Below are 20,751 nucleotides of genomic sequence, written 5' to 3'. Positions count from 1 at the left end.
GTATTGTCAACTTCATAGGCAAATGGGAGGTTGTGGCTCCCCTTTTTTTTATCGTATTGCTCAATTAGAAGTACTAGGTAGCTATTTTACTTGAAAGTATTCGTTTGAACCATAGCATTCTGAAAAAGTGTATGGCGTGCTTTTGAACTTGCAAACAGGAAGCACATAAGTAATTAAAATTATGGACTTCAAATCTGAAATTAGTTTGGAGGATGCGGGAAAATAGCTGCTCTAGGTTATAATTGACGGAAATGTTGCTTAAGAAACATTCAAATTAAAGTTGATAAATAAGATTAGGCCTTTTCAGGACAATTAGTATAACTAGCTTATTGTTTAAATGGTCATCTATCATGTTACATGACGCTGTAAACTAATGGCTTCTATGTGGTTTGATCAGATTGTTTCCTCCAGAAAAAAAAGATATAAATAGAAGTGTTGTCATAATTTAGCCATCCAGAAAACATGACTGCTTGAGACCCTATGGAAAGCAAAATTTGTATCTAGGGCACACCGATAAATAAGATACTTTTCTTGAACGGACAAATCACTTGAGTTCTTAGTTTATATATAAGCTTGAAAATAAGGACATAAAGGAAACTACGCTTCAAGCTATTTTTTTTCTTTCTCATGTTTTTTTATTATTTAGGAAAAGATCTAATTATAGAAAGTTGGGTACAGACCAAACTGATGTTGACCACAATAAAGTGGATTTACCAAAATATTTTGAATACACAATATATACATATATTTTGGAAGTTTTTTGACACAGCATGCTTTATATATAGGACTTGCAACGAATATTGCAAACAACTCCTGCGTAAGCATTAGCAAAACCAAATTATTTTTGGTCAATCGGTAGGACACCCTGTAAACATTCCTAGTATGCATGAGTGATGACACTTAATACAGCTGGATGACAGATCATGGCGTGTGCACTTCAAATGAGACTCCAGCTGTCTCTGGTATTGATTAGTGCTACAATTCATTCTCTGCATGGTTACGGGTGTATTGCTTCAAAGATCAGTAAGACGAAATCGTATTTTATAACATTGATCAGACCATTAACAGTAGGAACCACAAAATGTAAACACATTTGAGTTTGCAAAGGCCTAAGGATGAATACAGACCTCTGATGCCTCTATTGTCAAGTATCAGAGTACACAAGAGGGCTGAGAAGGCTGATGAAATTGCTGCATATTGCGATGGCACACATCCTTCTTTACTGTATCCCAAATTACCATAATTTTTTTATTCAGATTTGCACCAACCTAATAAGTTTGCAAAATGAACGAGCTGCCAATTTTTGGACATTGCACAGTATGATAGAAGACAAACATCTAAATTCACAGATTGATAACAAAAGGAGACGGAAACATGGCAATGACTGAACCTGCAAGGCTATATGCAAAAAGGATATTAAGAACAACTCATGCTTATGCCCAATCGAGTACCTGAGGCTTTGTCAGTATCACTAAACACGAATAGTGGCTATGCAAGAAGAACCTTTTGCAGGAAGGCAAGAATAGAAATCATATAACTATCGACAAAGGATTCATTCTTTGTTAAAAAAAATAAAGCTTTAAACCTGGATTATCAGGAATTCTAGTTTAATTACAGATTATATGGACTTTTTAATCTTTAACCCATTACCTTGCGACGCAGGAAGCTGTATCTTGTCATGGGCTTTACTGTTCTCCATGGCGCCACGGGCGGTTCGGTGCTCCGTTGGGTTGCTGAGCTGTGCCAGCAGCCATCCGATGTTCCTGTGCCATTCCTTCGCGGCGGCTCTGCTCTATTTTTTCTATGGGTTACAGCGGAGGTTCAGGTCCCTATGGATGGGTGCCACTGCCACTTCTATTGCCGGAGCCGCAAGGCCGATGCACCAGCGCTTGCTTCAATTGATGGCGCGCACGGCGAGGCCGGAGCCGCAAAGCCAGGGGTCGAGTGGCCAGTGCGGCGAACGGGACGAGGTGGAACCGAAGCGGCGCAGGTCTGGTGCGGTGGTCAGCATGGGCGGGGGCCCAGCGGCCCCTGCTACCTTGGCGCGGTGGCCGCTGAGGACCACGCGGGCGCGCCGCGTCGCCTGAGGGCAGGGCGGCCACCGTCGGAGCCCGCCGCGCCGGCGCGGCAGGCGGCAGCTACGGCGGGGGCCGCGTCAGGGGAGGCGTCGACACTCGGTAGTGGCGGATGCGGCGCGGTGGCGCGCGTCACCCGCAGGGGGAGGGGGCACGGTCGTGCTAGGGCCGGGGGCGGCCACCGGCGGGCCCCTCTTGCGCCGGCGCGTCACCGCGCGTACGGTGGGCGCACAGGAGCAGAAGCCGGAGGAGGTGGCGGAGGCGTTGGTAATCGGTACTGGCCTCGCGGAGGCCACGATTCGCAAGCGCCCGGTTCTCCAGCTTAACGGGTGACGGATGGGTCCGCGCCCGAACCGACCCGCAATCGGACGGTCCAGATCGCCTGATTGCTCGATCCGACGGCTTGCGGATTAACGGGCGATGTGGCACGATGGTTAGCCCGCTTTTGGAAGCAGGATTCCTATATAGAGAATTCCCCAAACGACCATGAATGATTTGAGGATGTGACAGAATGCGCCATGAATATATGCGAAGCGTTGCGAGTTGCCGTGATCTCACATACTCCAGTGTGCAATGTTCGTGCGAAAAAAGCGAAAGGGGTTTGAGAAAATTGACGTAAATCGTGATAGCCTGATAGGCCTCTGTTAGGCTCTGAAACCCATATATGCAGGTAAATTTTCATTTAGGCTGCGTTCGTTTGAGGCTTCATTCGGTTACGTGAGATTGAATCCTGGCCGCACTGTTCCTTCGATAAATTACATAGTGTCGGATTGATTTCTGGCCATTCCACGCCGGGAACGGCCTAACCGAACGCCTCTGAAGGGGAATGACCGTCGGGAAATATTCCAGGCCAGATTCATTATATAATTTGAATAAGCTTTAGTTCACAGGAATAGTTTCTGGACCGGATTCAGTTGAACCGAAGGAGCCCTCGGTGTTTCCAGGCCAAGTGCCAGTTAGCTTTCACCAACCAAGAAGATTTTGCTTGAATCGGTGCAAAACGGGCTCTCCAATGTAGTATTTTTTTCAGCTACCTTGGCGGCCTGGCAAACCGCGCTGCTTGCCCATTTGGCCGTCCTCGCCGACTGCGGGCACCACACCAATCGCGCCGGCGCCATGCGCTTGCCCGCACCGCAGTCCACGTTCCACGGCTCGGCAGACGCGCCTCTCGTCCCCTCTCCCACAAGGTCACAGGACCAATCTCGTGCTGCCACTCTGCGCCGCGTGTTCCTCAAACGCGGCAGGCGTCCCGCTATCGTCGTTGCGTCCATGTGCGCGCGTGACGAGCGGCGCCCCGGCCCGTTCTTCTGTGCTCTCGGGCTAGGGTTAGCCGCTGCTAGCTCTTTTCATTCCACGAAAAAGCGTGAGAAATTCACGTCAGAGCCGCGACTCGCGACCGCAAAGGCCGGTCGCACTCGCAGAGGCACGGTCGTCCCAGTGGCATCACTGCATCAGTGGGCCAATCGGCCATCAATTCCGCTCAGCTCACGGGCTGTCGGCGGACGGACAGGCGCTAGTCGCGTACACGTTCCGCGTGCCGCTCCTGTGATTCCGGGGAGTGGCAAGTCCGGCCGAAATATCAGATCCCGGTGGTGGTTGCTTTTCCTGCGCTTTCTGATTCTCTGACGGATTCTGATGGGAAGACGAGGGCCGAAGTGAGAAATGGTTGTCGGTCATCTAATCTTGTGGTTGTAGGATTAACCCCCCAACCTGCAGCGATGACCTGATTCAACCAAGTTCAGATCGCAAGTACAGCACGTGCAGTTGAGTTGATCTCAAGGAACGAACCCACAAACAGGAGGCAGATCGGGCTTCGATTCCTGGTCGCTTCGATAAGCTAGGTGAACAGAAGCTGAAAGCGCAAGCAAGCCTCTCTTCAGTCTTCGCCAAGAGAATATGGGGAGAAAAGTCAACAAGCCCCCGAGGTTAAACGTAAACCGTGAAACCGGGGTATGTATCAAGTATGTGACCGCGCATTGGTTTGGTAATTAAGCCGGGGTAACTGTTGCCTGCATTTTGTAACCTGGCACCCCTGGCGTGCGATTGTATTTTATATACACTGATTGCTTCATCCAGTAAAAGAAATACAGTGCCTGCTTGGCTTCTTAAATGAGTTTGTTATCCTTGTGCAGCGTGGGCAAAAAAAAAAAAAAAAAAAAAAACGAGAACCGAACCGAAAATACGGAAACTAAATTTTTTGGTACCTTATTTGGTTCCTAATTCTTGGGAGCCGAAATTACCAAGGTAAATTCAGTTCTTTACGTCAGAGAACCGAATTTACCGAATTACCTAAAATGTTTTGAGTTTAAGTGTTGTTATATTATTGATTGTACTATTATAGACTATTATATTATGTATTGTGGTACTCACTCTTATAGTCCTGTGGACTTTTATATGTATATTTATTTTGCACTATTATTTTCTATGAAATCATGTCAAAATTAGTTTTTAAACATGCTATTATATGTCTCTGTGACTAGTTCGGTACTGTTCGGTAAATATCGAAACTGAACCAAAAATACTGAAACTGAATTTTCTTGATATCAATTTTTAGAAGGAACCGATCAGTACCTATTTTTGTAAGGAACCGAAGTAGGTTCGGTATTACCGAATGATCAGGCTGAGCCGTGTACTGCGCTGGATGTATAATTTACTGTTCGCTTTCATTCACAGGCGTCGGCGACACCGAGAGATGGGCTCACCGCTCACTGTTGCACGTGATAAACTACAACTATCCTTGAGAAAAACATGTACGTACTCGATGCTAGCAGCGCAGTAAATGCATTGCCACGAATAGTAAGCGCGTGTCTAGTTTCCACCCTAAATTCAAAAAAAAAAATGCTACAGTAGTCATCATATCGAATCTCACGATATATGTATGAAGCATTAAATATAGACGAAAAAAACTAATTGCACAGTTTGGTTGGAAATTGCGAGACGAACATTTTGAACCTAATTAGTCCATGATTGAACACTATTTACCAAATAAAAATAAAAATACTACCATAAACAAATTTTCAACTTTCACCTAACTAAACACGCGCTAAAATGGGAATCGCGAAATGTTCGCAAACAAACGAGATCAAGGAACAACCTCCCTCGCACTCCCAGGGCCCAGCTCATCATCTCTGAAAGCCATAAGGGCGTCCCCAACGGCCCCTTCAAAATCGATAGTGTAGCGAGAAGAGCACAGAGAAACTTTAAAAAATAGAAGAACACGCTACCTATACTAGATGGACGACAGAGGAGTAGGGTGTCGGTGACACTGAACTTTTCTTGATCTGTGCGAGCCTCCTGCTGCTTGGTGAGTAGCTAGCGACTCTGAGGGCTTGTTTAATTAAAATTTTATGATTAAATATAGACTAAAAATAATTAATTATACAGCCTCAAAACTTTACCTCTATTTAAACACCACCTAATTTTTTTTTGGTTCTCTCTCGTCCACGTGGAATAGAATATACGAGTATTTTGTGCTAGCTACTTCAACCTCTGTTGCGAATGCCCTAAACGTCAAGGAACCGTCTGCGTCATAGGGTAAGTAGGGTGGTCCCAGGTTACCCAGATTTGTATACTACATTTCGCATGCTGGAGTTTAGGCCTTGTTTAGTTCCCTTCAAAATTCCAAGTTTTTTCACTCTCTCTCCATCACATCAATTTTTAGCCGCTTGCATGGAGTATTAAATGTAGGTAAAAAAAATAACTAATTACACAGTTTAGTTGGAAATCACGAGATGAATCTTTTGAGCCTAGTTGGTCCACGATTGGACAATATTTGCCAAATAAGACGAAAGTGGTACTATTCATCCGGTTGAAAAAAGTTGCAAACTAAACAAGGCCTTAGTGCCGAAACCGTTTTGTTGCAAGAGAAAAGTACTATAGAGTATAGTTGATAAGTCAACCGATATATTCAAGCGAACGTACCTGGCTTTTGAGCCCGTCTCTGGAGACAGAGATTTGGCATCTCCACCAAGTATTTTGACTTTTAGTTTTTAATTTTAATGATCCTTGAATTAAGCAGAAGAATGCAATTACGGCAGTATGATTTGATTTCTGAGAGATGCCCTTTGTTTATGCCCAGTCATTTTGTCATGGAGTTGGTCTGACGATTGCAGGACGAGCAGGAGAGATCTAGGGGCAAAGGACCATATTTCTGGCGCTGTGTTGGTTTAAGTGGCGACTAGTAGTACCTAAGCATGTGGGCTCTGTGTCCTTTACCTGCCCTTAGGGGGCGGTGCGCCTGTCTGCCTGAGATCTGAAGGAATCATGTGAACTGTGACCTCATGGTGTGGCAACTTTCCTCTGCTCTTTTCCTTCCCCTTGTATGTACAAAACAAAATTACACAGATAGAATGTCTCCATCTATTTCAACTTACGTCATTTTGGATTTTCTAGATTGATAACAAAAGCTTTGTATCTAGAAAAAATATCCTATAATTGGGACAAAGTGTGGTAATTATGCACAACTTTCTACTTTTAAAACACTTGTATGAGCAAATTCGGTAAAACTATATCCAGATTAGGATTTTGTTTTTCTACATACATCCTTGGCGCGGGCGCGTCACTCATGCAAGCTGACACAGAAAATATATCACTATACCACCGACACCGTTATGTAGTGTACATGTGGTGTGGAAAACCTATGCCCCGTTCAGCTTGCTGAAACTTAGCTGAAACTGACTAAAAATATTATTTTAGCTAAATTATTATGAGAAAGAAATACTATTCTGGCTAAAAAAACAAGTCGAATGGTGGGTAAGCCGAACGGGCCTATATCGAGAACAATAAATGGCAAATCACGCATTACATTGAAGACGGCAATTCGTATCGGATCCTTAGGGCCCGTTTGGCACGGCTCATCAGCCGGCTTCTCGAGCGGCTTTTGATGAAGCCGTGCCAAACGGTGCTCAGAGAAACAGCTTGCGCCTAGAAGCCGGGCAAAAGCCATTCGGCGGCTTACACTGGAGAGGGCAAGCCAAAAAATGTGGCTTCTCCTGGCTTCTTCCTCAACTTTTCCATCTTTGTCCTCGTGGAAAGCACGGCAACGGCAGTTGGAGGAGGCAGTCCCACGCGAGGCCGTCGTGGTGGAGCGCCACCGCGCAGCTGGCGTCTGGCGATCCCCGCCCCAGTCGCGCCGCCGCAGAAGGACGGAGGCAGGCGACGAGCGCGGCGGACGGGATCTGGGGAGGCACAGCGGTGGAGGAGGCCGGACCGCCGGTGAGCACGGCCGCGATGGGGAGGCGCGTGAGGGCAGGAGGCTGCCGGGGAGCCGGAGAGCGCGAGAGCTGGCGCGCGGGGACGCGCAAGCGCGCAGCCGTCGGGCCGCCGGCCTCCTGCTACGCCCGCGAGAGAGAGAGAGATGGATGGAGGCCGTTCGGATAAGAGAGAGAGATGGATGGATGGAGGGAGTGGGTGCCCGAGAGAGAGATGGATGGAGGCCGTTCGGATAAGGAGAAGAAAAGAAGGGAGAAGGAAAGAAAAAGAAAAAAAAAAGAAAAATGAAGAGAAAAAAGAAAAAAAAAATATAAGGGTATTTTGGACATTTCACATCTTCTTTACACTAGGAGAAGCCGTTTTGCCAAACATTTTCGTACAAAATAAGCCAGAGCTAGAAAAAGCTGCTTCTCCATAGGAGCCAGAGTCAAAGCTGTTTTTTCACGAGCCAGAGCCGTGTCAAACGGGCCCTTATTAAAGAATTAGACGCATCCCACAACCACTCGAGTACTCGAGTCTCTGGCCCTGGCCGACGTTTTCGTAGGGAAAAAAACACCATTGCCACTCCCTGGACCTAGAAGTCCTAGATAGAAGAAAAAAAAATCCCGGTCTTCAGCTGCGCCTGCACCGCTGCACGCCCCACAGAGACACAGAGTAACAGTGAGTATTTTCTATCGACTACCGCCGACGCCCAAGTGCCCAACGCAGAGCCGAGGCACCACTTCTCCCGTTGTCCGCTGCCAGCCCCTCCTACTTCTTCACAGTCCGCTCCCTGCGCCTCCTCTTCTCCTCCTCCCACTCCACTGTCCTCAGCTCCTGCCTCCTGCCGCCCCACTCCACCTTCTGGAACATCTAGGGAGTATCCCACCCCACCCCCGCATGGTCACCCCATAGCCTCCCCAAGCTCCCCCGAGAAACCACCCCACCGACGCGCCGGCAGCAATGGCGGTGGGCAGCGGCCTGGCCCTGTACCACGTCCTCGGCGTGGCCACCTGCGTGGCGCTGCTCTACTTCACCTTGGGCGAGGTGGACCTCCGCCAAATCTCCCTCCCGTCCATGCCCGTCTCCGTCTCCAGGCCGTCCTCCTCCTCCCGCGCGGCCGCCGCCGTGGCGGCGCCCTTCGTGGAGCGGCGCGGCGCGCAGCTGTTCCTGGACGGCCGGCCGTTCTACGCCAACGGGTGGAACTCCTACTGGCTCATGGATCAGGCCGTGGAGCCGAGGTCCCGGGACCGCGTCTCCCGCATGTTCCGCACCGGCGCCGAGATGGGCCTCACCGTCTGCCGCTCCTGGGCGTTCAACGACGGCGCCTACAACGCCCTCCAGGTCTCCCCCGGCCACTTCGACGAGCGCGTCTTCAAGGTACTGTTAAAAAAAATTGCTCATTACTGCAGCGCAGCTTGCGCTGCCCCCGTTAATTTTAGCCGGAAATGCCGCGCTTTTCTGTTTCTGGGGTGCTAATGGAGTAATGGACCGCGCGCGGTGCCGCATCAGGCGCTGGACCGGGTGCTCGTGGAGGCCGGGCGGCACGGGGTGCGGCTCATCCTCAGCCTGGCGAACAACCTGGAGGCGTACGGTGGGAAGACGCAGTACGTGCGGTGGGCGTGGGAGGAGGGCGTCGGCCTCTCCGCCTCCAACGATTCCTTCTTCTACGACCCGGCCATCCGCGACTACTTCAAAGTCTACCTCAAGGTCAGCTCATCCTCAGCTGGTTCTTCCTAGTAATAATCCCATTAATCTCGCCAGCTAGGGGAATTAGTTTACTGTGACAGGCGCTGCAGTGTAATAGTAGTACTATATGTTGTGTCGGTCACCCGTTTCACCGGCCACTCTTGACGCTTTTTTTTTTGGGGTGGGGGTGCAGACGCTGCTGACGAGGAAGAACCACTTGACAGGGGTGGAGTACAGGGACGACCCCACCATCCTCGCGTGGGAGCTGATGAACGAGCCCCGCTGCACCACGGACCCATCCGGCGACACGCTGCAGGTGAGCCATGAGCCGCGTCCGAGTTTCCACTGATTGCGTCGGTGACCGTGGCCCATTTCTGCATCTCGAATGAAAGATAGATACGTAGTACACATTGTGTTCCTGGTCGTTCTTCTTTTCTTCTCGATGAATGATGAGGGTGATGGTCATAATGCATTGGTGGGCATGAATTGCTCGTACAGCGCTGGATGGAGGAGATGGCGGCCTACGTGAAGTCCATTGACAAGAAGCATCTGCTCACTGTCGGCACCGAGGGGTTCTACGGGCCGACGAGCCCCCAGGACAAGCTGAACGTCAATCCGGGCATTTGGAAGGACAACAACTACGGCTCGGACTTCATCCGCAACGCCATGATCCCAGACATCGACTTCGCTTCCATCCACCTCTACCCTGACACCTGGTAACCATCCCAATCCGAAAAAAGACTCGGCATTTCTTTCACCTTATTGTCAGTCCCCGTGAGAGTGATGGATGGATCGTGTCCGCGTATGTACGTGCAGGCTGCAGCAGCAGCACGCCACGGTGGACGAGAAGCTCAAGTTCGTGAAGCGGTGGGTCGCGTCCCACATCGAGGACGGGGACAAGGAGCTGGGCAAGCCGGTGCTCACCACCGAGTTCGGCCTCTCGCACCGCGCCAAGGGCTTCGACAGCTCCCACCGCGACGTCTTCTACAAGGCCGTCTACGACATCGTGTACAGGTCGGCCGTCCGCGGCGGCGCCGGCGCGGGCGCCTTCGTGTGGCAGCTCGCCGTGGAGGACATGGAGGAGTTCCACGACGACTTCTCCGTCGTGCCCAGCGAGCACCCGTCGCTGCACAGGCTCATCAAGTCGCAGTCGTGCAGGCTGGCCAAGCTGAGGCGCGGGGTCGGCGGGGAGGAGGCCAAGCGGACGCTGTCGGTGTGTGCCGCCGGCTCGTCGTAGGAGCGACGAGGTGGTGGTGCGCAGGCAGAAGCCATTTCCATTTCCACGCGTCGTCCTTTCTGCTTTGTTGCGCCCAGGCCGAGGTTTTGTCTTTGTTCTGTCCTCCGAATCAAGGGAGTGGTGAAGTGTGTGTGTGTGTGTGTCAGAAATAGGTCGACGAAAAATGAATAGAAGCAAAAAAAAAAAAAAATTGTGTGTTGCCTGCCTCGTGAGGCTCGGTGATGCTGCTGGTTAGATTCGTTTGCCGCCAGCACGGACGCCTCACGCCTGCGGAATCGCAGATGGGCATAGGTAATCTACAGTTTTCCTTCATGTGCAAGTGCAACGGTACGGTAGATGCCCTTGACCTTTGATATGTAGAGTCATCGTCGAGTGGCATCCAATGGTAATAGTCGTCCATAAATAATGTATTTCTGGAATCTGAACATTTGATTTTTATATATATAGCTGTAAGCATAAGAGGACAAAAAAGGCATAGAAACGGAGAACTCCCGCTGTACCATGCCACAAATTCCTCCAAACCATAAAAAAAAGGCATAGAAACGGAGAACTCCCGTTGTTCAGGTTATCTCAGAGCGACAAATTGTATATGTACGGAATGATCTGAATTTTATGGTACTAGTACGAGTGTAAGACCATTTTGGAAGATAAGAAGTACGCTTGAGTCGCATGTGCTTGCGGTGATCGCAAGATTTGCACACGCTGGTCCAATAGGCATCTCAAAGGTGATGACCAAACTTCACAAACCAGTAGGATTAAACAAACGCCTCTACAAAGGTGATGGTGCTATATAGTCAAGTATAATTAACGGTAATGCTGGGTTAGAGCGTCGGATCCGATAGGATCTGTCGGACGCCGCCGTTGGTAGGCCACGACGCTGGCTGAACGGCACAACACACTGTGCTGCTAAAAAAATATGAAATACTCTGCTCTCACTCTCCATTTCCTCAAGCTTCCCTGCAGCGCCGCACCCATTCCGTCGCGCCCCCACACCGCGCCCGCACTATTGCGGCGTGCTCCAACACGGCTCTCTCCACCGCGCCCGCCTCGCTGCCATCCTTCCTCTCCACCACGCCTCCGCCCCGTCGTGGCCTTCTACAGCGCGCCCGCCTCTGCTGATGCTGGTGCTGGTGTTGCCATCACGCGTGCCTAGCCTGCGCCGCTCGTTCCTCTCTCCTGCCCATCGCTCGCGCCCACCTCTGCTGGTCGGGCCACTCCCTCCCACGCGCGTCGGTCTGGTGGTGCTCGCGCGCCGACCGGCCCCGACCCCCTCCTTCAATGTTGCAAATGTATGTTTCAAGTGTTTTGGATGTTTCAGAGGTATGTTGGAAGTGTTTCATATGGATGTTACAAAAGTAGATCGAGATGTTGCATATGGTGCAAGTGTTTCAGAGACATGTTGCAAGTGTTTCAAAGGCATGTTGCAAGCGTTTGTTCGAAATGTTCATGTGTTTCAGACGTATGTTATAAGCGTTTTGATTTGAATGTTGCATATGTTTCACATATATATGTTGTGTGGCAGAACCACCTAATCTAATGTCTCCTAGGAGTACTTGTCTTCCATTAGACACTAAGTACTCAAGAGAGGACACTAAACTACACAGTTTCGTCGAGCACACCCCAAGGGAGAACTCAAAAATTCATATTTTTTCCATCAGGATCATAAATGAGATAATAAAACTTACAACATATTTAGTCATTTCTTACATCACTTTATTACAGTAGCAGAATATTACCTCCATTGATTATAACAACGGAATATAACAATGTTATCAGAGCTACAGAGAAAGCAAAGATTCATTTAATGACATGGTGAAGTATTAACATAATGGACATTATATACGAGAGGTGCTAGCAGATTTTACATCTTTTCTTATAAAAACCTGTAGTGAGGATTAAAAACAAACACTACAGTCGTAGCGTGAAAGAAATTCTCTCTGAGCCCACTAGGACGTTTTCACACACAAGAGTCAGCTCTATGTATCCTCCGATCACCTGCAACAGGGGGAATAATACCCTGAGTACTCGATTGTACTCAGCAAAACTTACCCGATAGGAGAAAAACAAAAGACTCCAAGGATATGCAAGGCTTATTTGGTTTGTGGGTTATTGCATCTGCAGAAGCATTACTAAATGTGCGTCCTTATATTAAATTTTATTAGCAGTCATCATTAGTTCATTAACTAACCATTCTATGTAAGCAACTATGCTACTTTCAAGCAGGTGGTGAGCAATCAGAACCATTTTATCACCCTTTAAGTTCTAGTTCTTACTATGATGCTAGACCATAGCCAAGTCGGTATCGTCTCACAGAAACGACGATTCATGAATAAATGTATCCCAGCTGGGTACCCCGAAACACATGCCTCGTTTGTACCCTAGGCACAAACAAGACCAACCCATTCCACCCCTGTCACGGAGTCCAGGTCCCCGTCAAAACTTAGACTCCAAGCCCCCACACTTGAGACCCGGTCTCAGTATGGTGCTTAGACCTCCACCTTTCCCCGCCTCCAATCAGTCGGGTCCAGAAAGAGCCAAAACCCACGACAAGAGTGTAACTAGCCTTCCCGCTTCTATAAGTAAGTATGTGCTCAGGATAATAAGTTTATGACCTGACTACCATCCACAGCAACAAACGGTCCTCAATCGACACAGGCGGAACACGTGCAATCCGAGCCTCGCTCGAATGCCTAACCAAGTCTAGATCCAAAGTACCATTCCACCCGATCTCCAATTATCATCCATATATATTTCATGTGATAGTAATATAATAACAACAATAATATCTTTCTTATCTCTTGCGAGTGACAGGTAATCACTCGACTTCTACCGAATCCTATAGCATAGCAATCTACACGATCCTGACATACTAGTAGGACTCATAGGATAAGGATATATATATATATATATATATATATATATATATATATATATATATATATATAGCAAGTAGGTTTTCATTCAACTCCTTAAAACTTAATGCACAAGCATAAAATAAAGTGTAGAATAATAGGGGTTATGCACCGGGGCTTGCCTAGGTAAGATATAACCAAAAGTTAGCATTCCATTAGTGACACGATCATCAAGGCACCATCTTTTCTGCTACTTTAGTCGACTCTATGATCCATCATTGTTCATATTATGATATACGTGGATGCAACGCAGAGACACAATTAATCAACGGTAACCGCGACTCTTAAAAATATGATTTCGCTCCGCAAGCTAACAAGCTAGCTTTAATGAATAACGTACTAGTCTACGTATCCACGTCGTCAAGTAAGGCTTTGTCTCTATGAAAGCTCTAGTTTGGTTTTGGTGAATTGATGAAACCCTAAGTGCTAACCTAGTTTATCAAGTGATCATGAGATAGATAGCACATTCCAAGTTGCGAAGCAAATGAAGATCATAGCATGATGATGATGATGCCATGATGATGATCAAGTGCTTGGACTTGGAAAGAAGAGAGAGAAAAATAAAAAGCTCAAGGCAAAGGTATAAACCATAGGAGCTATTTTGTTTTGGTGATCAAGACACTTAGAGAGTGTGATCACATTTAAGTTTGATAGCCGTACTATTAAGAGGGGTGAAACATGTATCGAAATGCGGTTATCAAAGTGCCACTAGATGCTCTAACTCATTGCATATGTATTTAGGATCTAGTGAAATGCTAACACCCTTGAAAATATTTGTGAAAATATGCTAACACATGTGCACAAAGTGATACACTTGGTGGTTGACACATTTGAGCAAGGGTGAAGAAGTTAGAGGTGAAAAAGAGTTAGTCTTGCTGGTCACAAGGTGATCGGACGCTGGTCCCAGAGGAATCGGCGTGTCCAGTCAGTTGTAATAGCGGAGATGCTGGCGTCGATCAAACGACCGGACACTGGGTCGCTCAGTGACCGGACGTTGGTAGGGTGTGTCCGGTCCTGTTGTCGAGTAGCGCAGAGAAAAGTCACTGTGTGACCGGACGCTGGCAGGGTCCGGTCAAGCATGATCGGACGCGTCTGGTCGAAGAAAATCATTTCTGAAACCTTACTGGAAACGATCGGACGCTGGAGGCTGAGTGTCTGGTCAGTTTGTGCGCAGCGTCTGGTCAAGAGATGACCGTTGAAATCTGATGAATAGTATTTGAAGCAGGGGACACATGGCATGAATCACGTGACCGGACGCTGAGGGCCAGTGTCCGGTCGATTGGACTGGAGCGTCCGGTCACCCCGCGCTGTGCCCAGTGAAGGGGTACAACGACTCTTTTATTTAAGCCCCATGGCCGGTTGAAGCTCATACCTTTGGCCATTTCCATTGACATAGTAACCTTGTGAGCTTAGCCAAATCTCTCCCACTCATCTCCATCATTGATTCATCATCTTTGTGAGATTGGGAGAGAATCCAAGTGCATTGCTTGAGTGTTTGCATCTAGAGGCACTTGGTGTTTGTGTTTCACTATGAGATTCGCTTGTTACTCTTGGTGGTTGCCGCCACCTAGATGGCTTGAAGCAGCGAGGATCGTTGAGCGAAGGGTGGTGATTGTCTTCGGCTCTGATCATAGTGATTGTGAGGGGTTCTTGACCTTTCCCCAGCGGAGAGCCAAAAGATACTCTAGTGGATTGCTCGTGGCTTGTGTGATCCTTATCTTGTATTGGTTGTGCGGCACCCTATTGAGGGTTTGGCGTGTGATGCCAATTAGCGCGTGAACGTCTAAGTGAGTGAATCGCCACAACGAGGAGTAGCTTGCCAGCAAGCAAGTGAACCTCGGTAAAAAATCATTATGTTCATCATTGATTCCGAGATGATTGTTCTTCATTGTTATTCATCCTTGTGATTAATTGGTTCCTTCATCTACACGGCGGTATAACCTTCTTGATCACTCTCTTTACATACCGCAAATTAGTTGTCAAGCTCTTTAGTGTAGCTAGTTGTGAGAGCTTGCTTGCTTGGTTGGTGTGGCTCTTTTGTTAGTCTTTGAGAGCACACTAACATAGGGTAGTGTCATAGCTATTGTGTGAATAGATACTATCTAAACTAAAATTGTGGTAGGTGGCTTGCATTTTGAGTAGGCTAGCGCAACACTTGCTTCGTATTATAATTGTCTAACCGGTTTGTTAAGTGTTGTTGTAGAAATTTTTATTAGGCTATTCGCCCCCCTCTAGCCATTAGGACCTTTCAAGTGGTATTAGAGCCGAGGTCACCGTGATTTGAGGCTTAACAACCTTCGGTGTAAAAATGGCTCAAATTAACAACACCAAAAAGCCACCCCAATTTGATGGCACAAATTATCCTTATTGGAAGTCAAAGATGACCACACACATCAAGTCAATCAATAGAAAGGTGTGGAAGGTGGTAGAAACTAAAATTGAGATTAGTGATCCGGAGAATCCCACCGTGGTCGAAGAAGTACTTCTCCAAAACAATAACATTGCTCTAAGTGCTATTCATGATGCAATTGATGAGAAAACATTTGAGCAAATTAAGAATATTAAGATGGCTCATGAGGCATGGAAGAAGTTGGAAGAATCATTTGAGGGCACTGAAGCCATGAAGGGTGCAAAGGCATACATCCTCAAAGAGAAGTTTGCAAGCTTCAAGATGAAGAATGATGAGAGTGTGCCGGAGATGTTCCATAGGCTTTAAGTGCTTGTCAATGATCTTAAAGCACTTGGTGAAGAGGTGAAGGACAAGGACTTCTCACATAAGTTCTTGAGATGTTTGCCTTCAAGATTTGGTACATTGGTCATCATTCTAGTGAGAAGCGGTTTGGACACCATGACACCAAACCAAGTATTGGGGGATAAAATAACCGATAATACATATAGAGATGATGATGAGAAGGAAGAAAAGAAGGAGAAGAAAGATGAGAAGAAGGATGACAAGAAGAAGAGCATGACATTCAAAGCCACATCATCTAAGGGCAAAGCTAAGCAAGAAACATCAAGTGAAGATGATGATTCATGGGATGATGAAGATGATGAGAAGATGACTCTCTTTGTCAAGAGATTTGGCAAGTTCATGGTGAAGAAGGGCTATCGTGCTAGGAGAAAGAAGTCTTCATCCAAGAACAAAGAAGAATTAAGAAGATGCTTCAAGTATGGAAGCAAAGATCATCTTGTTGCTCAATGTCCATACAATAGCGACAATAATGATGACAATAAGAAGAACAAGAAAGAAAAAAAAGAGAAGAAGGACAAGATGGCCTTCAAAAAGAAGAAGGGTGGTTCATATGTAGTCACTTGGGATAGTGATGCTTCCTCAAGTGACGATGATGATGATAGTGATGATAACAAGACCACCAAGAAGAAGGTTCTTGCAAGCATTGCAATCAATGAGAAGCCTTCTCTCTTCAAATCTTCATCATGCTTCATGGCTAAGGCCACTAAGGTACAATCTAGTGATGATGAAAGTGATGAAGAATATGCTGATGAAAATGAACATAAAAATGAAAATAATAGTGATAGTGATGATGATGAGCCTACTAAAGATGAATTATTTGACATGCTAGAAGATGCTCAAGAACACTTTGATATTAAGAGAAGGGAATGCAAGAGCTTGAATAAGGAGGTAAAAGCCCTTAAGCAAGCCCTTGATGAGCTCAAAGCAACTTATGAGAGGCTAGAGGAAGCCCATGAGAAGCTTGGCAAGGCTCACAAAAAGCTTAAAAGGCTCATTCCTCTTTGCTTAATGAGCAAGATAAAAAGAAGCATGTTGAAACTTGTAATGTAGACTTAACTTGTGATTTAATTGATGAATCATTATCCATGCCTATCATTGTTGCTCCTACTAACCCTTCTTGTAGTACTTCCACTTCCACCTCATCTAGTAGTGATGGTCTCACTTGTGATACCTCACTAGTGGTTGAGATTGAGAACCTCAAGAAGGAGGTCAACAAGCTCACTCACACCTTAGCTAAAGCTTATGGTGGTGAGGACCGCTTGCTTATGTGCTAGGGTAGCCAAAGAGTTTCTCTCTACAAAGAGGGATTGGGCTATACCCCCAAGAAAGGCAAGGCGGCCTTTGCTCCTCACAAGACTAGTTTTGTGAAGAACAATGGTTGGTTTTGCACTAGTTGCAAGCAAGTAGGTCATAAAGAGCATGAATACAAAAACAAGAGCAACCTTGTGAGCTTAGCCAAATCTCTCCCACTCATCTCCATCATTGATTCATCATCTTTGTGAGATTGAGAGAGAATCCAAGTGCATTGCTTGAGTATTTGCATCTAGAGACACTTGGTGTTTGTGTTTCACTATGGGATTCGCTTGTTACTCTTGGTGGTTGCCACCACCTAGATGGCTTGAAGCAGCGAGGATCGTTGAGTGGAGGGTGGTGATTGTCTCTGGTTTCGATCATGGTGATTGTGAGGGGTTCTTGACCTTTCCCCGGTGGAGAGCCAAAAGGTACTCTAGTGGATTACTCATGGCTTGTGTGATCCTCATCTTATGTTGGTTGTGCGGCACCCTTTTGAGGGTTTGGCGTGTGATGCCAATTAGCGCGTGAACCTCCAAGTGAGTGAATCACCACAACGAGGAGTAGCTTGCCGGCAAGCAAGTGAACCTTAGTAAAAAATCATTGTGTTCATCATTGATTTCGAGGTGATTATTCTTCATTGTTATTCATCCTTATGATCGATTGGTTCCTTCATCTATACGGCAGTATAACCTTCTTGATCACTCTCTTTACATTACCACAAATTAGTTGTCAAGCTCTTTATTATAGCTAGTTGTGAGAGCTTGGTTGGTTGGTTGGTGTGACTGTTTTGTTAGTATTTGAGAGCACACTAACATACGGTAGTGTCATAGCTATTGTGTGAATAGATACTATCTAAACTAGAATTGTGGTAGGTGGCTTACATTTTGAGTATGCTAGCGCAACACTTGTTTCGCCTTATAATTGTCTAGCTGGTTTGTTAAGTGTTGTTGTAGAAATTTTTATTAGGCTATTCATCCCTCCTCTAGCTATTAGGACCTTTCACTCTAGAAAAATATTCTAGTTTTAAAATCCCAAGGTGTTTCAGCATTTTATGGATTAAATATATATTTTTGAACTAGGGCTCATTTAGCTACTTTAGAAAACTAATTATTATGGAGCTACAAAAATTATAGTGAGCACCTAATAATATGAGGAATTTACTGTAAAAGTTTCAGAGCCAACACTATCACCAATTTATCACAACAATTCCTAAAAGTTTGTATCTTACAATATTAAGCATCTTAAATTAATTAGGTAACTCCTAGAAATATTATAAAACTATGTGAACAAAATATACTAGTAGATAGATCATGATTTTAGAAATCTAACAAAATTGGTTTCACAATTTTCGGTTATCCACATGATTTTATAATGAATTTACAAGTTTACCTTAGAAACTAATTTAAAAATGCATTAGAAAAAGAAAAGGGCTGGCAGCAACCACCTCAGGCCTGGTAGCCCAGCGCGGCGTGGTTGCGCGCGCGTCGTGGTGGCCCAGCATGGCCCAAGGCCGGGGGCGCCCGCGTGTGTGCTCGGGGACTTCGTCGCTCGCTCCTCGACCTGTGCTCAGGGACTGTCTCGACCACTCTACGACCACGGCTCGGGGACTTTGCGTCTCGACTACATGCGACTGGCAACTCGCATACAGTTGGGATATTTTTTCTCCTTTAGACCTTACTATAAGGCTTATACCTCACCTTCCAGCAAGCTCGGGGACTACATCGGTACGATGCACCTACCGGTGCATCTCGTATCGCCTGTACGACAATTGGATTCTCAACTTACTGGGAATTCTTTTTAGACCCTGGCACCACGTGCCTACGTCACCTACTACCAGGCTTGGGGACTAAGTGGGCACACTTCACCTTGCGGTGAATGTGTTTGTTTTTCGACCCCTATGCCTCTGATGATCAAAGACGCTACGCTTCAAGACACCCTTACGTTTCTTCACAGAAACCTAAGTGGGCACACTTCCCAGGACAGAAATCTTTTTCTTTCTTCTTAAGAGCACCATACATTCTTCGGACAACCTACTTCTCCGGCGACAACGGTGGTCGGAGATGTCAAGAACTCAGGCCTCACTGTTCGGAGAAGGTTAAAATGGCACGTCGCATCAAAATACATGGCGCTCGGAGACTAGCTGTGGGGGATATACCCCCAGGTACCACAAGATGGTACATGGGCCGCACCATCCGAGGTGGCCCAACCTGTAAGATCGAGGCGTGCACGCCAAGATTACTAGTTGTACTAGATATTTTAATAGTACTAAATAGGATACTTTACTTGTAACCCTCCTCCTCCAGAGTATACAAGGAGAGGCAGGGGTCCCCCTCTGAGATCACCTCAATCAATACAGAATAATGAGACACAGGACGTAGGTATTATGCCAACACGGTGGCCAAACCTGTATAAATCTTATGTCTTGTGCCTCTATAATCATCTGGTTCCTAATTACACGCACCGTCTACCGATAATCTACCATCATGGGCATATCCCTAGATGGACTGCTGACCATATTTCGTCGACAACGTGCGACATTGGCTTTATAGAAAAGCCCCTGTGCTTTTAGATAATAACATGACTACTATGTGTACTATTCCTACCATCAGTAATCTTACAACTAAACCCTCGAATGTTTTCACCTTTACCACAGAGAGGTCCCTAGAATCCCCGCGCGCGCCGGCGTGGTGGCCGACGACATAAGGCGGTTACGCCGGGCAACCTAGATGTGCTATGATAGAAGTAAGGGGACGACCACTATCTATAGCTAAACACGTAAGGATGGGTGGGACTCAGAGGCGCACTGTCGCGGGCTACAGCGACGAGCGGCCATCCACGGCTGAAAGCATCTAGGCCCTAGTTGGGTTTTGGTGATTAATGATAATACATGATTACTGTGACTAACGTGTGTTTTGCAGATGCAATTAAGTTAGATCATGGTAATGGCAATTGATTGGGCAATCATGGTTGTCATGCCCTTGCGATGAAAATCATTTTGGTTTTCAAAGGTTGGATGACAAGGTTAAGGATGGACTAGTTCTAAATGTCGTTTGGTGTTGAAGAGACACTTAGAGTAGTTTAGGACTTTGTTTTTCCTTTGGCCATACTATTAAGGGGGTATGGATGAGTAGCTTGACCTAGGTAACTCTAGTGGGTTAGGTGTGGTGCACACTTGTCAAATCTAGCACTAGGTAGCTCCTAAAAATCCCTTAGATCAATTGGAGCAAACTTCATTCATATATGATTGCGAGTTATAAGTGAATGGAGGGTCAAATGTTGACCGAATGCTGGTTCCGGTGTGACCAGACACTGGCGCAGAGTTCGATTAGTTCGTTTGATCAAGATGAAGTCATCTAGATGCGACCGGACGCTGAGAGGTGAGTGACCGAACGCTGGGTGCCAGAGTCAGGTCAACTCTAGTAAGATTCCAGAGAGGGAGAATCCTGATCGGACATGTCCGGTCAATGCTGACCGGATGCTGGTCAGGTTCCGGCTACTGACCGAACACTAGGTTCTAGAGTCCGGTCAACATCAGTAAGGTTCCAGAGGGCAGTTTTAGTGACTGGACGCGTCCGGTCAGTGCTGACCAAACGCTGGCCAGTG

General features: G+C 46.8%; 1 protein-coding gene across 1 annotated transcript; it reads left to right on the top strand.

Annotated features, from left to right (window-relative positions):
* The first annotated feature begins 7,984 nt into the window (after positions 1–7,984).
* Positions 7,985–10,703, top strand: LOC136458985 (mannan endo-1,4-beta-mannosidase 2-like). Its single transcript, XM_066458887.1, has 5 exons — positions 7,985–8,645; positions 8,778–8,975; positions 9,148–9,270; positions 9,453–9,670; positions 9,771–10,703. Exons 1-5 carry the CDS (start codon positions 8,229–8,231, stop codon positions 10,189–10,191), a joined length of 1,377 nt encoding a protein of 458 aa, XP_066314984.1. The 5' UTR covers positions 7,985–8,228; the 3' UTR covers positions 10,192–10,703.
* Positions 10,704–20,751: the final 10,048 nt, after the last annotated feature.

This window comes from Miscanthus floridulus, chromosome 6 (assembly GCF_019320115.1).
Source record: "Miscanthus floridulus cultivar M001 chromosome 6, ASM1932011v1, whole genome shotgun sequence".
NCBI lineage: Eukaryota > Viridiplantae > Streptophyta > Magnoliopsida > Poales > Poaceae > Miscanthus > Miscanthus floridulus.
Note: the sequence above shows the minus strand (reverse complement) of the source record. Positions and strands in the feature narration are given on the sequence as shown.

What these genes read in the sequence shown, in the direction of transcription:
- LOC136458985 (XM_066458887.1), top strand. Translation starts at nt 8,229, where the DNA reads ATGGCGGTGGGCAGCGGCCTGGCCCTGTACCACGTCCTCGGCGTGGCC. An exon ending in TCGACGAGCGCGTCTTCAAG is followed by an intron (nt 8,646 to 8,777) that starts GTACTGTTAAAA and finishes GTGCCGCATCAG; the next exon opens with GCGCTGGACCGGGTGCTCGT. An exon ending in ACTTCAAAGTCTACCTCAAG is followed by an intron (nt 8,976 to 9,147) that starts GTCAGCTCATCC and finishes GTGGGGGTGCAG; the next exon opens with ACGCTGCTGACGAGGAAGAA.